Source organism: Coturnix japonica, chromosome Z, assembly GCF_001577835.2.
Source record: "Coturnix japonica isolate 7356 chromosome Z, Coturnix japonica 2.1, whole genome shotgun sequence".
NCBI lineage: Eukaryota > Metazoa > Chordata > Aves > Galliformes > Phasianidae > Coturnix > Coturnix japonica.
In genome coordinates, this window is record NC_029547.1 from 48,656,225 (window position 1) to 48,673,467 (window position 17,243).

Genomic DNA, 17,243 nt, shown 5'->3' on the forward strand with positions numbered 1-17,243 from the left:
ATGCTTACAGCGCAAATGATGGACAGGTCAGAGAACAAGGACAGCCTGTAAGACAATATGCCAATAGAACTGCATATACAAGTATATACAAGGGAGGGAAATATCAATCAGTAGACGAGGGATTTCAGTGAGACTCCCCTGCTCAGACATCTTGCCACACATTACCCCTCACCTTCAGATAATATTAATCACCTAAATCCTCCCATCAAGCCTTGACATTTTCAGACTGAATCAAGAACATATTTTGAAAGAACCAGGCTTCATAAAATAACTGCTACACCACCAGAAGAGAAATTGTGAAAGGTTTCTAGAGATGGATTGCACAACATTTTGGAAACGGCACTACTCCAATATTTCCTTGACTTAGGGGACCCACTGAAGACAGCTCTTTCCTTACAGTTGCTCTCCATGTAACTGACATGCCTGTGTTTATCTCTTGTTCCTTCTATTATATTTTTGTATATGTTAAAGCACTACCATGTATGTGAAACATTTCATGCAAGAGAAGCATCAAGATCCTCTAGCCTAATAACATGGACACAACACTTTTTTTTTTTTTTTTTTTTTTTTTTAGAAAAATGAGGATTAAAATAATTTCTTAAGATTTCACATTCATAACCACACATTACAGCATCTGAAAGCATGCTATGCTAAGTTTACGGCATTGTGACACACAGAGGAACAGCAGAGACCCTTAATTTTAGCAGAAATCTTCTGGGCTGAAGCCTTTTATTTTCTTATCTTCCCCGGGGCAATCTCTGGAAGCAAAGTCTGCAAACGTTCTCATGCTCTAGCATGCTGAAGGGTAGTATCAGCTAGTAAGTGTCAGCTGGTGTAAATGGGCACTGTTCCACTGATCTGCTGCTGAGGTATTTATACCTAGCTAACTTTATTGACTGCACAGTTCATGCCTGCTCCAAAGGAAGCTGTAAATTCAGGAAAGCTCTCAGTAACTTTTACAGAACACAGGCATTAAGGTTCAGATAAACCATAACCAAACACAGTTAGAAGAAAAACAGTTCACATTCCCTCAGGCTAAGACCTTCAAGACTTTTTTAAAGGAATACAGCTAGCAAATATCAAAGCTATGTAGCTACATTACCACTTGAGCAATGAGATAAGGGAGAACACCCTAGATTCATGTGGTAGACAAGCCTGGTCATCTCTATACATCTCATCCAGCTCTGCAAGGAATTTGTGCTGTTTAATGTATTAAGAAATGATTCAGGGATAGTGTGGATGAGGAACAGTTTTCTGATGATATTAACTGGTTCAGAACAGTGAAAGTCAAAAGTGAATTGCAAAGGATTAGTGAAAGGATTCGTGTTCATTTATAAAATGCCAGATAAAATTCAGAGCTGCAAAGTAAAGTACATACGGAGGAGACAGTTCTACCTTGAGATACCCCTGGATGGCTCTGAACTATCTACTGTCACTCAAAAAAGAGATCTTAATAGAATGATAAGACAGGTCAACACGAATATAAATCCACAGTTCATCCCCATTTCTCAGGAACTAAGTGCCATTTTGGATCTTCCACCTCTAAAACAGTACAAGTACAGAAAAGGACTACAAGCACAATTAAGATATGAATGGCTGGTGAAGGAAGAACAACAGCTCACAGTTCTTCCAGAAGAAACTGTAATGACAAATACAGGATATGACAGAGGTCTGCAGAATTACAAGTGGGCTGGAGAATGTGAATAGGGGATGATTGTTCACTATGCCTCATCATACAAGAACAGAGGACTTCCATTCCAAAAATCAGTTTAAAACAAACTAATGGAACTACTTCATAGACAACCCAGCCAAAAGGGAGAAATTATGTAGAAATTATGCAGTGCTGAAGAAAAAAGTTAACATGGTTTTGGAGAAGGCTAAGAAAACTTCATGAACGAAAAAAAATTACTAAAATCTACTGAACACAGATTCTAGAGTAGTTGAGAAGGTAGCACTGCTAGAGTAGCATTCAAGGGAAACAGAGCTGAACAGAACTTTAGTCTGATCCAGTGTGCAAGATTCACATGAATTATGACACTCAAGGAGTTTTTAAACCTGACCCTGAAATGTCATCAGTTTCCCCAGAAAATAACTTTTTGTAGTGGCTCTCAGGAGTTCATCACATTCAAAAGTGCCCTCTAAATTCAGTACTTCTAAAGTAAGATTGCTCCCACTGTGACAGGGCATTTACTAGGTGCCTGCACTAGAACAGTGTGGGGGTAATGACTTGTTTTCCAATGAAATGCTGGAAAACATCACCTGTCTTCTCTAGGTACACGGCAGAAAGAAAATTCTTACAGGTTTTGAACAGAACTGCCCTGTACAATTACTGTGCTAGCGGCTGGTTATGTCTTGCCTTCATCTAGACTTGTCCTTTAGGGCATGCAAATATTTTAGTACCCTGGAGTTACACACTGCATTGACTTCACTCTGTGCTTGCATGTGTGCACTTACAGGAGTCAAATTAGGGAAATACTTCTGGTAACCACAGTTAATTGCAAAGTCAAGAGGAGCATTGAGTATATCCACCTGCCCTCTCCTGCTCTAAGGTTACACAACATGCAGGAGAATACACCTGTATTCAAAGTATCAAAAGGTCATAACATAATCCAGTTATTTGCAGCATAACAATACCGAAGTGCCTCTGTTCAGTGACACCACTCTGCCGTGTTTGCTTTGAAACAGTTATCACAATTTTATGCTGATCTTAGTGGAAACTTAACACTGAACTTTGCAGAAAAATCACATGCTTTATGTTTCTGCTTTTGTTTCCTGGGAGTGGAAGTCCGAAAGTACAGCTGCTTGAAATCATGATGTCATTGTACTTGACTGATAGCACTCAAAAGAGCAAGGAAAGCCACAAGCTCAACTGCAGCACGTATTTACATTTCTAAAGCCATTTTCTCAAATGAAGTGCATTTATTATTCAATGCTTAGCTCATGCTAACCATATGACAAAATATCAACTGTGTTATGAAGGGAAAAGAACAACTGGATTTTCACGTGCTCACCCACACTCCTCCTTCAAGGACAGTATGGTACACAAGCCACAACATATTTATGGCTTATTACAAACCCAGACCACTGGGGGTGAATGTAGTGAAGCCTTTCTTGAGAAGCACTGCAGAGATGAAATCCCACAGGAGCATTTTCAATTGTCTCTGTCACTTAACTTCCTCCCCTCAAGCTGTTTACAAAACTGGCAAGGTTTGAGAAGGTAAAAGCTGTTGCACAGGCAAGTAATTTTATGCTCTGAGAGCCCTCTCCCAGCGCAACACCAGTCTGCTGGAATACCTCTGATTTACTGACACGGTTCTTTTTAAGAAGGGGTGCCTGTAACCTTCCACAGACGGCAGAGTTCTTCCACGGGATAACTTGCTGGTCTAGCACAGAGAGAAAGTTGAAAAGAAAAACTGTGTACGTGGTATTAGATGTTCTATTTCTCTGTTTTTTCCCCAGACAGCTTCTCCTGCTGTACAGCCAGTGAAAGGCAAACCTCAAGAAGACAGGGAAATCGTCTTTGATACAGTGTCCTAAGGCCTTCAGTTCTTATGTTGGTCACAAGGGCTTTTGTGGATGAAAACTGACACATGGGTTCTGGAAAACTGAATTTGGCTTCAATAAGCACATGTTGCTTCTGGTAGAGTGAAAACTCCATCCAGAAGGAAAGTGGATCCTCTGCCATGAGGATCTGTGATCAATTCCTGATTTAATTCCATGTTTCCACCAAAGCAGTCTAGCCCAAATAGGATTTTGGGTAACAGAGGCATACCTGAACCTCCAAGCTATGCCATCTTGGCTCTGTAATCTCACCCAAGAGAGCCAGCTAAATGGAAGTAATACAGACAATGAGCTGCAGAGCTAGAAAGCTTCGTATACAATTTTAATTGGAAGTCCTTCATCTTTACTGTACTAATCCAATTTGTGCAAAGTTCAGGCTGATCTGGATAGAAGAGATAAGCAGGTATGCAAAGACAAGTGTTGTGATTTTGCCTTTTTTTAAAAAAGTTCCTTTGCACTGCTGTGACATTCAGAGCTCATACAATTCACTGTACAGCCGCAGTAATTTTCTTTTTAAAACTGTGCTCTGTTCAGAATTTGCTAATAATTACTGTCTTGTTATGAGTTACTTGAACGCTTATTTTTCCCTCAGGCTGCAAGTGGACAAAACACTTAAGAATGGCAGAAGCAGATAATGACATAGGAGTCTCAACCCACATACACATGCCCCAACTACTGGGTTCCCAGTATTGTACACTTCTTCACCCTTCAGCACATACAGTCATGTTAGTCACTTATAATCCAGATAGATTCCTTAATGCAATTTGCTGTATGGTCTTGCAGAGAGAACAGCAAAGAGGAATGTAGAGGGCAGGAACAAGCAAGTGGATGCTGGCTTGAGTTTTCCAGATGCAGTGCTCAAGAAACTACAGCCAGTCTACTTTCCAGATATTTGAGTGGCAAAAAATTCTTTGTTACTGTTGAAGACCTCAGTGCTGCATTTATAGAATTCTTGTAAGTTGTTGGAAGTCCCCTTCACCCCAACAGTATCAACCTGCTATTTTGAGATGCTTTTCCTCTGACTCTTCAAAAATCAGTAGAGATCAGGTCTCATCACATGAGCCAAAAATTAAACTCTAAAATTTCTGCTGTACTTGCATCTGACTTGGCCCTTACTTTTACTTAACATCAAACAGATTACGCAGAAAAAAAAAAAAAAAAATTACATTAAAAACAAATATCTGCCACAATCAACTTGCCACTTTTGGTTTGAAGGCCCTGCAAGTGGATAGAGTGCATGCTATGCTTTTCCAAGATTTGACCCCTAGTGCCTTTAATGATAATCTATTAATCAAAAGCATTCTTTGTTTAAGAACAGAAAGTCCGCTCTTTGTTCCAAGATGTTACTGCAGGTCAAGGCAGTTTTTTTAGCCTTTAAAGCCACTAAGTTTCAAATGTGTTGACATGATTCTAGTGTTGTTCTATTCATTTCATCTGGACATACTGAAGCCTGTTTGTTTTATTTCACTCACTAAGGCATTACAGTAGACTTTACCAGCCTTCTCCAAAAAAAACTATGGACCTTTACAAGATGGTGCATGATTCACAACAGGTTTACTGCTGGCTTCATGGCTTGGGCTTGTGTAAAGCTGAGATCACGAACCAGCTTCTCAGAAGTCACCCAAATTTGCATGTATAGTCTTTATCTACACAGCTGTTGCCAAGAGACACAATCGCAGTGGCTTATAACAGTCTTCTTTCAGCAGTAAACAATACAGATGTAACAACAGAGACATAGATATGTTGTGTATCTGCTTCTGTTGGCTAAATTTTAAAGACTTTCAAAAATGAGAAAAGCAATGCTTGGTCTCCAGAGGGCCCAGAAGATCAGTGCTGAGTGGTACAAACTGGCAACTTTCATTCCACTTAGTTCCTAAAAATCTAGCATCTCTGAATGATTTAAAGTACATGCACATATATACATATAAATGTACATAAGAAATTGCTTACAGCCATTCTAAATAGCTCACTTTTGTTACAGGAACGATTTCAGTATGGTTACCCCATCTCTTGATGCTTTTGATCTTCCAGAAGAAAAGAACAAATGCAGATGAAGGACAGATGAGAAACAGAAAACAAGCTTCAGAGAGAAGTAACTGACCAATGTGTACTGCACTGATCAGTAATGTGATTCCAGTACTTGTTAATGATCTCTCTTTGACTAGGGACAAAGCCAAACAAGTGGTACATGACTTTCTGTTCTGAAAACCTCATCAAACCTAGAAAACTCACACAGCTGAAGTTTATTTCTTCCAGTACAGACAAGAGAGTGTTTGTTTCAGACTGGGTTCCGTGGTCCCTTCTTCCTGATACTTCCACCACTAACTTCTAAAAACTTTTGCTTTTACCCAGATATTGTGGACCTAATATAAAGCACCACAACTGTTTTTTGTATAAACATCTAAGTCTGCTCCAAACTCCAAATACCTCATAAACGATGCATTTTCTTGAAATTCAATGAGTTTTGAAGCACTTGCTCCAAAATCCATTCAGTAGTTCAGCTTTTCAAATAGTATTTAAAAGCTGACTCTGTATGAATTAAATATGCTCAGAGGTTGTGGCCTGCTACTGGCTAAAACTTCTGTACTCAATGGCCCACTGGTAATTGCAGAGGTGAATTTTCAGTACTCAGCAGGAGTTGGTCTAACATCTGGGGTCACTTCAGCCGTTTCATTTGATCAAAACAGAGTGACAACAGAGAGACAAGCATCTGTATGTTACTACACAACATAAATATTTTCCTCTTGACAAATTAAATATAGTCTATATGCATTTATACCATGCAAATAACACTGCAACAGAAAGGATAGGAAGAAGAACCATTGTTCAAGCTTCAGCACTAAAGACTACAATTCTTCTTCCTCAATAGCAATAAAGAATTTACTCTGAAAATATGGTGATAAATTCCTATATTAAAACCCCTTGAAAATGTCATGGCATCAATGACTGCTTCTCAGAAGTGTGACCAGCGGACTCACCTGAAGAGGCTTCAAAGGATTCAGGTTAGCACGAAAGGCTAGCTCAGCTCCATGGAGTGTTTCCTTTGGTAAGGTGCAAAGGAAGGCTTCAGAGTCCATGGCCACTGAACGATTTTGGATTGTAAGAAATTCAGACAGCACTGAGCTATTGCAGAGATCTTGTAGTTGCATTTGATAACCAGACACTATGACCTAGAAAAACAAGAAAAGCATATCAATCTCCCCACATGCAGGATTCATTGCACAAAGCTGGTTATCACCTCTACAGAACTGACCATTCATCATAACAGTTTCAGATAGAGGGAAGAGGGCATTTTTCTCTACAAGTTGCAAAACCTTGACCCATGCACAACTCTAAATTCCAAGGAAAACATGTTTCCCTTTATAGTACATGGGGAAAAAGCCCTGGGGGAGTCAGGTCTCTCTCCACTTTCCTGCACACATTCTCAGATCAACAGTAATCCTGTCCTCCACAGCAGCCATCTTCTCCAACCAAAGGCACATGTATTTCCCAATCTTCAGTCTTCTGGGAAGTGAGCCATAGAGACAAAAAAAGGCTTGTGTCAAGACAAAAGTCTGGCAAATATATGTGAAAGGCAACAGACCTATGTCCCAAACTCCTTAGTTATATATATATGCCAGCCACATTTTCTGTACGGTCAGGATCAGGATCACATTCCCCTGTAGCTCTGATACATCTCTTTACCAATGGCCAAGATAAACATTTTGCACTGTTTTGGGGCAGATAATTTACTCTTGAAATAAGAATTATTCTAGAGACTGCAAAAAACTAGAGATAAGATCCTAGAGCCTTCTTCAATAGGCATACTTTTATTTAAGGTGATGGTTTGCTAGTGGGTAAGGTTTACTCATCCACAAGGAATCACCTAGTTTGTGAAGAAAATGCATTAAATTGTTCAGAATAATCGCAAGTACCTTTCAGACCTGGTAGCCAAGACTGTTTCTTTACTAACATCAGTATAGCATCTGGGTTTGCTGAACAAAAAATAAGTACCTGGCAAACATGTACACACTTGATAAAGATGATGAACGTGGTGAAAATCTGGAATTTTATTTTGAAAGTATTGTTTGCCTTGGGGCTAAGACAGAGTTAACAATTTTTTTTTTTTTTTTTTTTTGTGAACACACTGTGAACAACAGCTTTATGGTTTATATCTTCTGTTCTTTTGTAATACCCAACATGAATTGCCCAACCTCCAGCAACAAATAAAGAGAATTGATTTACATCCCAGAAGAGTTAACAGTTCCTGAATCACGCTGGGTAAGTCTGAGAATTTTCTTGTCTTTCAAAACAAAAAGGGCATCAACAATCCAGGATAAAAAAAAAGTTCATTATGTTCAGAAAACAAGCAGATGAGACTGAAATTTCTAATGCAACACTTATGCAAACTTTTAACTTTAGTCTGTATCCAGATGCCGAAAATAGGATGCTTCAATGCTGTACACTGGGGTGAACGAGCAGAACAGTTCCCACATCAAGATGTCTAGCCTTCTGAAATAGACTTTTTATTAATGCCAGAATTATCAATATCACTTCATAATCATGCTCAAGAGAGGATATTCCTATGGAATTGGGCTGAGTTTTAGGAGATGCGGGTTCAGTGAAAAAACAGCTTCCCTGAGTATACATGCAGAAAACCAACGTGTCTCAGTGTTCACTCAGAAAATCAAAGGATCACACAATCACCAAGGTTGGAAAAGACCTCCAGGATCATCCAGCCCAACCATCCAACAACACCAATATTTCCCACTAAAGCACATCCCTAAGTACAATATCTAAATATTTATTGAACACCTCTCCACCACTCTCTGAACAGCCTGTGCCACTGCTTGTTTCAACAGAAATGTTTTTCGTAATGTCCAGTCTGAATCTCCACTGGCACAACTTGAGACCAAAATAAGGAGGAACAAATCCTTCCACCATCCTCAGCCACAGTTCACATTTTTGTTGGCTTTGACAGTGCTAGCACAATCAAAATACGGCAGTGATATGGTGCAAGATCAGAGTATAGGCATTTCTGCCTGCTCTAAAATCTGTCTGCTTTTCCAGAATGAAAATGAGTACCTAACTTCAACACTTTTGGTCACTCTTTTCCAGAATCATTCATAGCACGTTTTAATTTAGTATGAATTTCAAGCAAATTTGTTTCAAATAAAATAAAACCTGTTATTTAGAACAGGTAAGATTTTTTTTCCCACTGTTCTTAGTACAGCTTATCTATAACTTGTATGTTCAGTTGTTTAACTGCACTGAAACAGATGGCTTGACAGAAGTCACTGAAGAATGAGACAATATGTGCAAGCAGGCAGCATCTGTAACTACATGAAAACTAAGTTTTGAAAGAACTATTAATCACTCCACTTCAAAGAAGAGATCTTATCTGGAGCTGGGAAGCAGACTGGATGGTTTTCCTTCTCCTTAAGCAGTCACACTGACTTAAGAGGACCACAGGTCTTCCTTTGAAATCTGAAGCAACCAGATTTGATTTCTGCAGCAGAAAGGATGCTGCAAGAGGTGGACCAATTCACACAGGCATGTAAAAAACATATTCTGAGTTTGACAAAGACAGACAGGGTCCAGTCTGGTCACAGCAGCCTAAGAACAGCCATGGAAACCAAAGAGCTCCATGTGAGATCACAAGTACTACATACAAGTCTTTCTTAAGGAGCTGGTCACAGAACAAAAAACATCCTTCTCCTGCACAGGAATCCATGGCAGAGTGGCATACAAACCATACTCCAGTCCATGCTCAGCAGCAGAACAACAAATCCTTATTTATTTCTAATCAAAGAAGAACAGTTCCAATAGCACTACCAATGTAACTGATGTTTCACTGGGTGGGAAAAAAAAAAAGAAGAAGAAGAAATGGGAAAGAGGAAATTCCACTTAGACTGAAGGATATGAGGCCACTTTCTTATGCTGATCAAAACACTTTCATGTCATAGAGTCCTTTTACAGCTTACAAAAATAAGACAGCAAGTTGAGTGTAAGGAGGAGAAAAATGAAGATTTTTCCTCTGTTTTTGTACAACATCTAGCACAGAGGGCACCTGCACTGTGGATTTTCAGCATGATAGTTAAACAAACAATATGCTAACCATTATAATAGTGATCAAAAGTGTTCTTTACCTTTTGGAGGTTGACCTCTGCATCCAGTAGCTCCTCCACTGCAGAAGATGGCATGGATGCATTATGACTGAGAAAGTCTGAGAATGTCTCATTGTCAACCAGGAAATCCCGAAGTTTCAAGTCTGGAAGGTGACAAAACAAAGCAACATTTTAGTCAGAGCAAAGCCAAAAGGAAATTAATGTGAGAGCACCGGACAGGAAAAGCAAAAGCTGACAAATAAGGAGAGAGGATTACACAAACAAGAGCACAAAGAAAGCAGGAGCTGCTTGCAAATGCTCTGAAGAATGGTTGTTTTCAGGGATGTCAAACCATGATGCCTCTATCTAAAATAATATAAAAGGATTTTTTAAGATCAATTTTGTTTACTACATGGGATCAATTTGCATGCACACTGGTCAGAAACAGAAGCAATGAAGCCAACCAAGCTGTCCCTCTGCTCTGGGGTGAAACCTACTCAAGTGTTAGCTTTGTACAAAGATGGAGTTTCTCTTAATCCCCGTGTTGTTATTGAATGCAGGACCCAGCTGGTGCATGGACCATGGAGGGATTTACTGGCCTGTATTTAATCATGCTAATAGTAACTACTAGATGCACTCTACAAAACTACCATTTGTACTCTACCATAAAATATGTCACAGTCTAACATACTCAGATACAAAGAAAACAGATGATATGGGATCACATGCAAATTTAAGAAAAAAAACCACTCTGTCAGCATTTCTGCAAACACTTTCTTACTTTGTTTTATTTCCCCAAGGCCTCACCTTCTGAAGCCACTGGCACTGGAGCTTTAAGCTTTAAAACAAATTTTATCTCCCCCGCAGAAGAAGGGAGCCATCTGGAGATTATAATCCACCTAAAATATTAAAGTTCACAAGGCTACAGCTTAAGCAACTGCCCCTTGTGCTGTTCCTCTCTCTCAAGAGGCCAGCCCTTTCTTCACCACACTTAGATAAACTGGGATGAGGAAAGCAGCTATGCCAGAAGAGCTGCGAGAGGAGGCCTCGTGGGATTTACTGGGGTGAGGATTTCCAGGAGATGCCAAGCCTAACAGCTGGGTGTCACGCTGCTACTTCTGCTTGAGAAAGAGAGACAAGAGCCCATGGTGAACAGCAACAGAGAGCGAGCCCTGACAGGGAAGTCAAGCAGGCAGCCCCTCCGGCAGGAACATCAGCTGCCATTACACACCACATTTTTTCCCTCCCGCTGTGCTTTTCGCTCCACTGGGCTGGCAATACCAGCAAGAAAACCCATCCTGGGGAAGAACCCTTGCGAGGAGCTGGCTGCCATCCATGGAGCCAAGGCCACTGCTGCGTGCTGGAGCCCGGGCTGATACAGGCCGAGCAGTGAGGCAGGCTGCCAGGCGCTCAGCTCTGGCAGCACAAAGCACAAAGTGGGGTTACTGGCGGTCATTGCTCCCTCATCCACATCTCCAGTTACAAACGCCCTGTCGCCTTCTTGTTCCGCGCGAGCAGCCACCACCACCACCGCCCTCCGCAGAGGCGATGCAGAGGTTACTCTGGGACGAAGGCTTCTCTCTCCCCCGCCCTCTCTGCAGAGCAGCCTCACAAGGAAACCAGCTGCTGCTGTAGCGTACCACAGTGCTCTGCTCCCCACCTTGCTCACCGAGCCTGAAAGAAACATCACCCCCTGCCTTGTTTCCTAAGGGCACTGAGCTCCCCAAACACTTTTGGGCCTTGTTTGCTTTCTTGGTGAGATCATCTGCAGTTCGGAAACTGTTGGGACAAAGGGGTAGCTGGCTGAAAGCGCCCTGGCATGGGAAGATCAGATGTTTGCAATCTTTTTCAATTACTCTGTCCCTGATCAGAGCATTTTTTCATGCTCCTCTTAAAGGGGCCATTCCCTTTTTTAAAAAAAACAAAGGCAGGAAAACAATAGTCCTCCTACTTTTCTATATCCTCGTTGCTGGTTGTTTGCTTTTTGAGGGGGAAAAGTGGGGATGCTGAGCCTGCCCTATAAAAGCAAGCAGTAGGTAGCTGTAGGAAAGCAATGTGAGTAGCACCATGACTGCTGCTGACCTCTCCATAATTTTGATGGGGAGGAACAGCCTGCCATCTTCCACAGCTGTAATTAACCAATTCAGAGTTAACAAGGCATTTTCCCCCTTCCTTTTCATCGCGCCAAGTATTTTCAGACTTGCTCAGCGCTACAATTTGCTGAAAATCAAAGCTGCCTTCTAAGGCAACTCCTACAAATGCCTGAAGGAATTTTCATCATCGTTTGGAAGAAAACATGACGGGAACAGAACATAAAGTTACCAGCACGAGAAGTTATCAGAACAGCTTGTGGGACAATAGTTTGCTTCCAGCTGGCTGGGCATGATTCCATGCCATAATCCTTGTCTTTCAGAGACAACACATGGGAGCTCTGCAAGACCAAAGGACCAAGCCCCAACACCATGGTCATGCTGCACCACCCACAGCAAACAACCAGCCTTCCCTGTGGTGCATTTTCCTCCCTCACCCTGTCAAAACCCACTTCTGGTGCTCCTAGCTCTGTATCTCATGTAATCACCCTCAGGCGTGGAGGCATACATAATGACCTGCACGTGAAGCCATGCAAAAGCAACAAGCACTGGCATCAGTTCCTGCCCTGGATGTTTTAAAAAATATGAGAGTTAATAGAGATTTCCTCTTGAAAACAACCATTCTCCCACAAGGTTGCTCACCCGCTAGGGCCTAAGGAAACACAACGGCATTAGTTAAAAGAACCACACCAAAAATAGTGAACAAAAGAAACAGACAAGTCTTTTGAAGGCTAATACCAAGCTTACCTAATAACGCAAACGCTTGGAGTAGAAAAACACACTTTACAATCAGAGGATGACTACTGTAATACTCCCCTGATATAAAAGCTGAGACACACTATCAAGTTACTCAAAGAATGTGAGGCAAAACATGTCAGCTCAAACATGATTTAACTCATGCATCTTCTCTCCTGCTTGAGACTGACAAAAAGCACTTGCCTGGTTGACTAGTGAAATCCAGCCAACACAGAGCAATGCAGCTGTAGCACTCATGGGGCACATAAGAAAGACATCCCTCATGCTTCGCTGACATGAAAGGGCAACTTATCATCTCCAAGAGAAAACCAGTCCCACAAGCTCTTCCCCCCCACCACCACCACATGGTATGGTCTCCTGTTAATATCCCCTGGCCCCACAAACCAAGAAGAGCCCCAGGTACAAAAGTGGGTACAAACTGAGGTCAGAATGAGCCACTACAATCAAACACAATCAGATCTGACGTCAACCATCTCTCTGGTGGGATGGCAATCAATGTTACTGTCTCACAGTGAAGAAATAGTGAGGTAGATAGTATTCATAACATACTACTTTTGTAATTGCAATCCTGACCCCAAAGGAGGAAAAGCTGACAGCAGAGAAAACAAACAAGTGCTTATAAACCATGAATTAGCACCTCTGTGCCAGCACACCCAGTAGTACTGACATGCTTTTGTTCTGACTGGCTCCAGCTCAGGTACTGTGCAGCAGAAAAGCAGGAGACAGTGACCACACACATGAAACAAGCAGGAAGACACAAGTCCACTTCCCATGCAGGACAGGGAGAAGAGACTCCCCTAAGTCACGTGAAGAAGTCTCCAGCACAAATCTCCAGAGCTGGCTGTCTTGTGCCTTAACCACAAAACCACCCTTCCTCTCTGAAATCACAGGTCAGGATTAGACAATGACACATGGCAGTATTTCACAAATGCTGGCTTCACGAAATACAGGGCAAGTCAGTTGTTTCAAATGAGTGCAAGGGGCTGAGTTCAGGACTTAGAGTTTCCCAACAGCTCAACCCTTTCAGTACCTTCACTTATGAGCACAGTGCAAGGCTGGCCGTTTCTAGCTTAAGAAACAAATAAGCGTGGCAATAATAGGAAAAGAGGCTTGGGACATCTATATGAACAATAAAAGAAAAACAGAACCTCCACATTTGGCTATGTTACTGGTTATGTTAAAGTGGAGAACAAAAGATGTTCACTATAAATAATAGCAAGTTACAGCTATGTGGGATCATGAGAAACTTCATGGATAAAACAGTCTAATCTCCATGCTGGTCAGAAATGAAGCAATGATTGTGCAGTGAAGAAAATGCCCATGGTTCACAAATTCTCCAGAGTCAGAGATTTTTACTGTCCTAGAAACATATCACCAGTTACTTTAAGAGGCTCTTAATACAGTTCACGTGGAAGAGAAGAGCAAGAGAACACAGAGTGAGGAACGAGTTTTAAATTGCTGCTCTGAGTATTAATATGACGATGACTAATCCCACAGCAAAGAGGTGCTACCTCCAGCAATATTAAGAACATCTGCAGACAAGAGGGGGAAAAAAAAAAAAAAGTGGAGACAGATTAGAGGGCAGGAGTGTTCACCTAAATGTCCCTCCCATTCTTTCTTGCTTCTCTTGGAAGCACAGCAGGCTCATATCTTCTCTTCAGAAATGTAATGATGCACTGTCTTTTAAAAATGAAACAATAGGGTAGAAAAACCTCACGGAAATTGTGGCTACAGTTTTCATATCCTGAACACTGCCTTCTAAAAATAAAAGGTTCACAAATGTTATTTCAGCATCTCTCAATGAGCTGTAGAGCACAAAACTCACCAGGTCTGACTTCAATTTGTGAGGTTTGTGCTGAAGGGGTCTGTGCCCACAGCCTACAATAAACCAAATTTTCAACCAGTTTTTAAAACTGACTTGAACTGACTGAAAACAATCTGATAGTCAGATGTCCTGTTTACTTCCCAGCTTCAGAGGCGGTAAGTCCCTACACATAATTGGGTAAAGGAAGAGGAAAAAGGGGATTCATGCCATTTTATTTAGGAACTAAAAGGAAAGCAAGGCAGTGTGTCTCATCTACAAGTATGCCTATGTATCTTCAGGGGATTTCAGTCACTACTTACAGAATATTCAGGGCAGAAAACAATTATGCTATTTGGTGTGTATACATTGTGGTTTACTCTTTGGCTAAGTCTATGCTCCCTACATCCAAGCATCAAGATAATGGAGAAGCTTGTGTTAAACTATGGCCCTTTTCCCATCGCAGATTAATAATTAGGCAATCCAATCATTTTTGAAACAGTAGCATAAAAGCATCACTGCAAGATGAAACAGTGAGACAGGATGGGGCATACGAAGCTTTAACGTTATTAGGGACAGCAAGCTTCTGTAATTACACAAAAAAGAAACCAGTGAGGGAAGTAGGTTCAGATCACAGGTACCTGGTTCCCTGCTGGGACAAAACTGCATTTCTACAGAGACAGAGCTGCAGAGCATCTCCTTTGAGTTTTAATGCAAGGGCAGTAATTCACATACATCCATACCTGCCCACACACTGCTACTCCACAGGACCTTGGCACAATCAGAAGACAAAATCTCAAGACTCCCTAGTCATGGACGTCCGATTCACCCAGGGCAGAGCTTGTTCCCACAACGTCATGCCCACAGCAACAGAAGCCTCTGCAAAACCACAGGTGCATGGACCAAGAGCTGTCCTCAGCTTCAACAGCTGAAAGCATTTACAAGTTGCACATGTAATAACAGTGAGGACTCTGGCTAGAGAGCTATCTTAACATTTAGAAATTCCTCACATAGAAAAAGGACCAGAGCAGACAAAATAAATGGAATTAACTCTCATTTTACAATTTTTGTTTTAATTTTTCAGTAGAAAATATGGGAAGTATTCCTCAGAAAATAAGTGACAGGTGCACTTATATGCCTTGTGTGGTTTTCAACACTCATTGCCCACCGATTTATACATCAGAACTATCTAAAGCTACTTCCCATAAAAAGAGGCTTTTGAACAAAATAACAGTGTAACTGAAACCTGAATGACTCATGAATTGCTGCTCATCCTAAGGAAACCATGATCTCCTAATAAAGGAGTCTGTTACAGCTTTATACCCCACTGAGCCAACAGCCTACTGTGAAAAGTAGAGCTTCCAGATGACCCACTGTTGGGCTTTGGCAAGACTGCAAATTTTCATCCACCCTCATAATCCTAGCTTCAAGCAGCACATCTGGAAAGCATGATCAAGTGACATATGATATATATGTATATATATATATATATATATATACATACATATATATACACAGTTGTTTTTTGTGGTTTTGTTTTTTTTTAAAAAGCAGTTACTATGGTTTAAATTCTCCTTTTCCTGCAGGGATTCTTCATCCTGTGTTGTGGGAACAGCTCTCAGAACTGCCCATATCCCTACTGAGGCTGACAAGAGCTAAAACTGCCCTCTGAACAAGGTAAAAGGCTGTGCCCTGATTTGTTGACAAGAAATCAAGCAGCTCAGCAGGCCTGTTGTGCAGGATCTGCTCATGTGAAAACACCAGTCTAATTTGCTTGCAATCAAAGTGCTGTTCCCTCTGCAGCCATGACTTGATGTGTTTTCATAGTGGGCTAAAGTCTCTACCTTGTCCATCAGAAACATAACAGCACTGTCTGTGGAGATATTAACTGGCACCCAAGAGAGCATTCATTTAACAAGAGTCTGTAATTTTGATGTTTCTGTTATGTCAAACTCCTCTGGTGAAGTGTACGGAGAGGTGACAGCCTCCTGTCCATCTCTAGCAGCCAGAATACCTCCTGGAATAAAGGTGTGCACTGTGCCACAGGTCCTCTCTTTCCTGCCCAGCACCGTAGAGGGCTCACTTCTCTTGTCCTTCTTGCTTTTTGTGCTAAAAATTGTAAGAGGAGGTGAGTATGGAGAACTGAGAAGTGATTGGGTAGCCACAACAAGCAGGCACACTACAGTGGTTCCTGCTGCCAGAGGTTCACCTTGCCTGAGGTCCACCAGTCATGCTGTTTTACTGTCATCAAGAGACAAGTCCCAGTGCTGCAAGATGTCTATCTGTGGCCCAAGGAGAGATTTCAAGCTCATCTTTATGGTGTAATATAAACAGCCACAGAGTTTAGAAAAAGAACAGGAGAAGAAACAGAAGTACAGTGAACAGGGAACTGGAAGATGTGGGCAGGATGACCTTTTGATTTGTTAAACTCAGGTGTTTATGACTCTTTCAGGCCACCTTTAGCACCTTCAATATAAGGTTGTTGCTTTGCTCACCATGACCCAAACGTAAACATTGGACAAAACATGACTGCATATTAAGAGAAGCACTGGGAGGTCAACATCCGACTTGGGCCTGCAGGCTGCTATGGAGCCAACTCCATTCCCCTTTAAGTTAGCATTTTTGCATAGAAGGGCTTTAAAAACAGCAGCCAGCACAATCACTCTGATAGAAAGCACAGCTGACACATTGCACTGATACAAGTACAAGAGATCAGTTAGCTTTTACTTGGGGCATGTTGGCTTCTAGAATGCAGAGGCAGTTTCAGGTAGCTTCAAACTTGTATGGGAAGTCAGCAAGAAACACAAGGCAGTATCTGCTTAGGTACTACCTGAAATCCCAAATGCCATCAGGGTTCCATCTTGTGTGACAAACATGGCAGTAGAAAGCCTCTCCATCAACAAGCACACGCACAAGCCAGAAGTGAAAGCCACATGGTGCTCATCAGTT

The 17,243-nt window shown here is 41.5% G+C and overlaps 1 protein-coding gene across 5 annotated transcripts in view; it reads right to left on the reverse strand.

Moving 5' to 3' along the window:
* Positions 1 to 17,243, reverse strand: part of ABCA1 (ATP binding cassette subfamily A member 1) — a 93,708-nt gene that overhangs the window by 38,582 nt on the left and 37,883 nt on the right. For all 5 annotated transcript variants that reach the window (XM_015849597.2, XM_015849592.2, XM_015849594.2 and 2 more), the window contains 2 exons: positions 9,690 to 9,811; positions 6,540 to 6,731 (listed from right to left, as the gene is read on the reverse strand). In XM_015849597.2, coding sequence (XP_015705083.1) covers positions 6,540 to 6,731; positions 9,690 to 9,811 — 314 coding nt within the window. The remainder of the gene's footprint in view (positions 1 to 6,539; positions 6,732 to 9,689; positions 9,812 to 17,243) is intronic.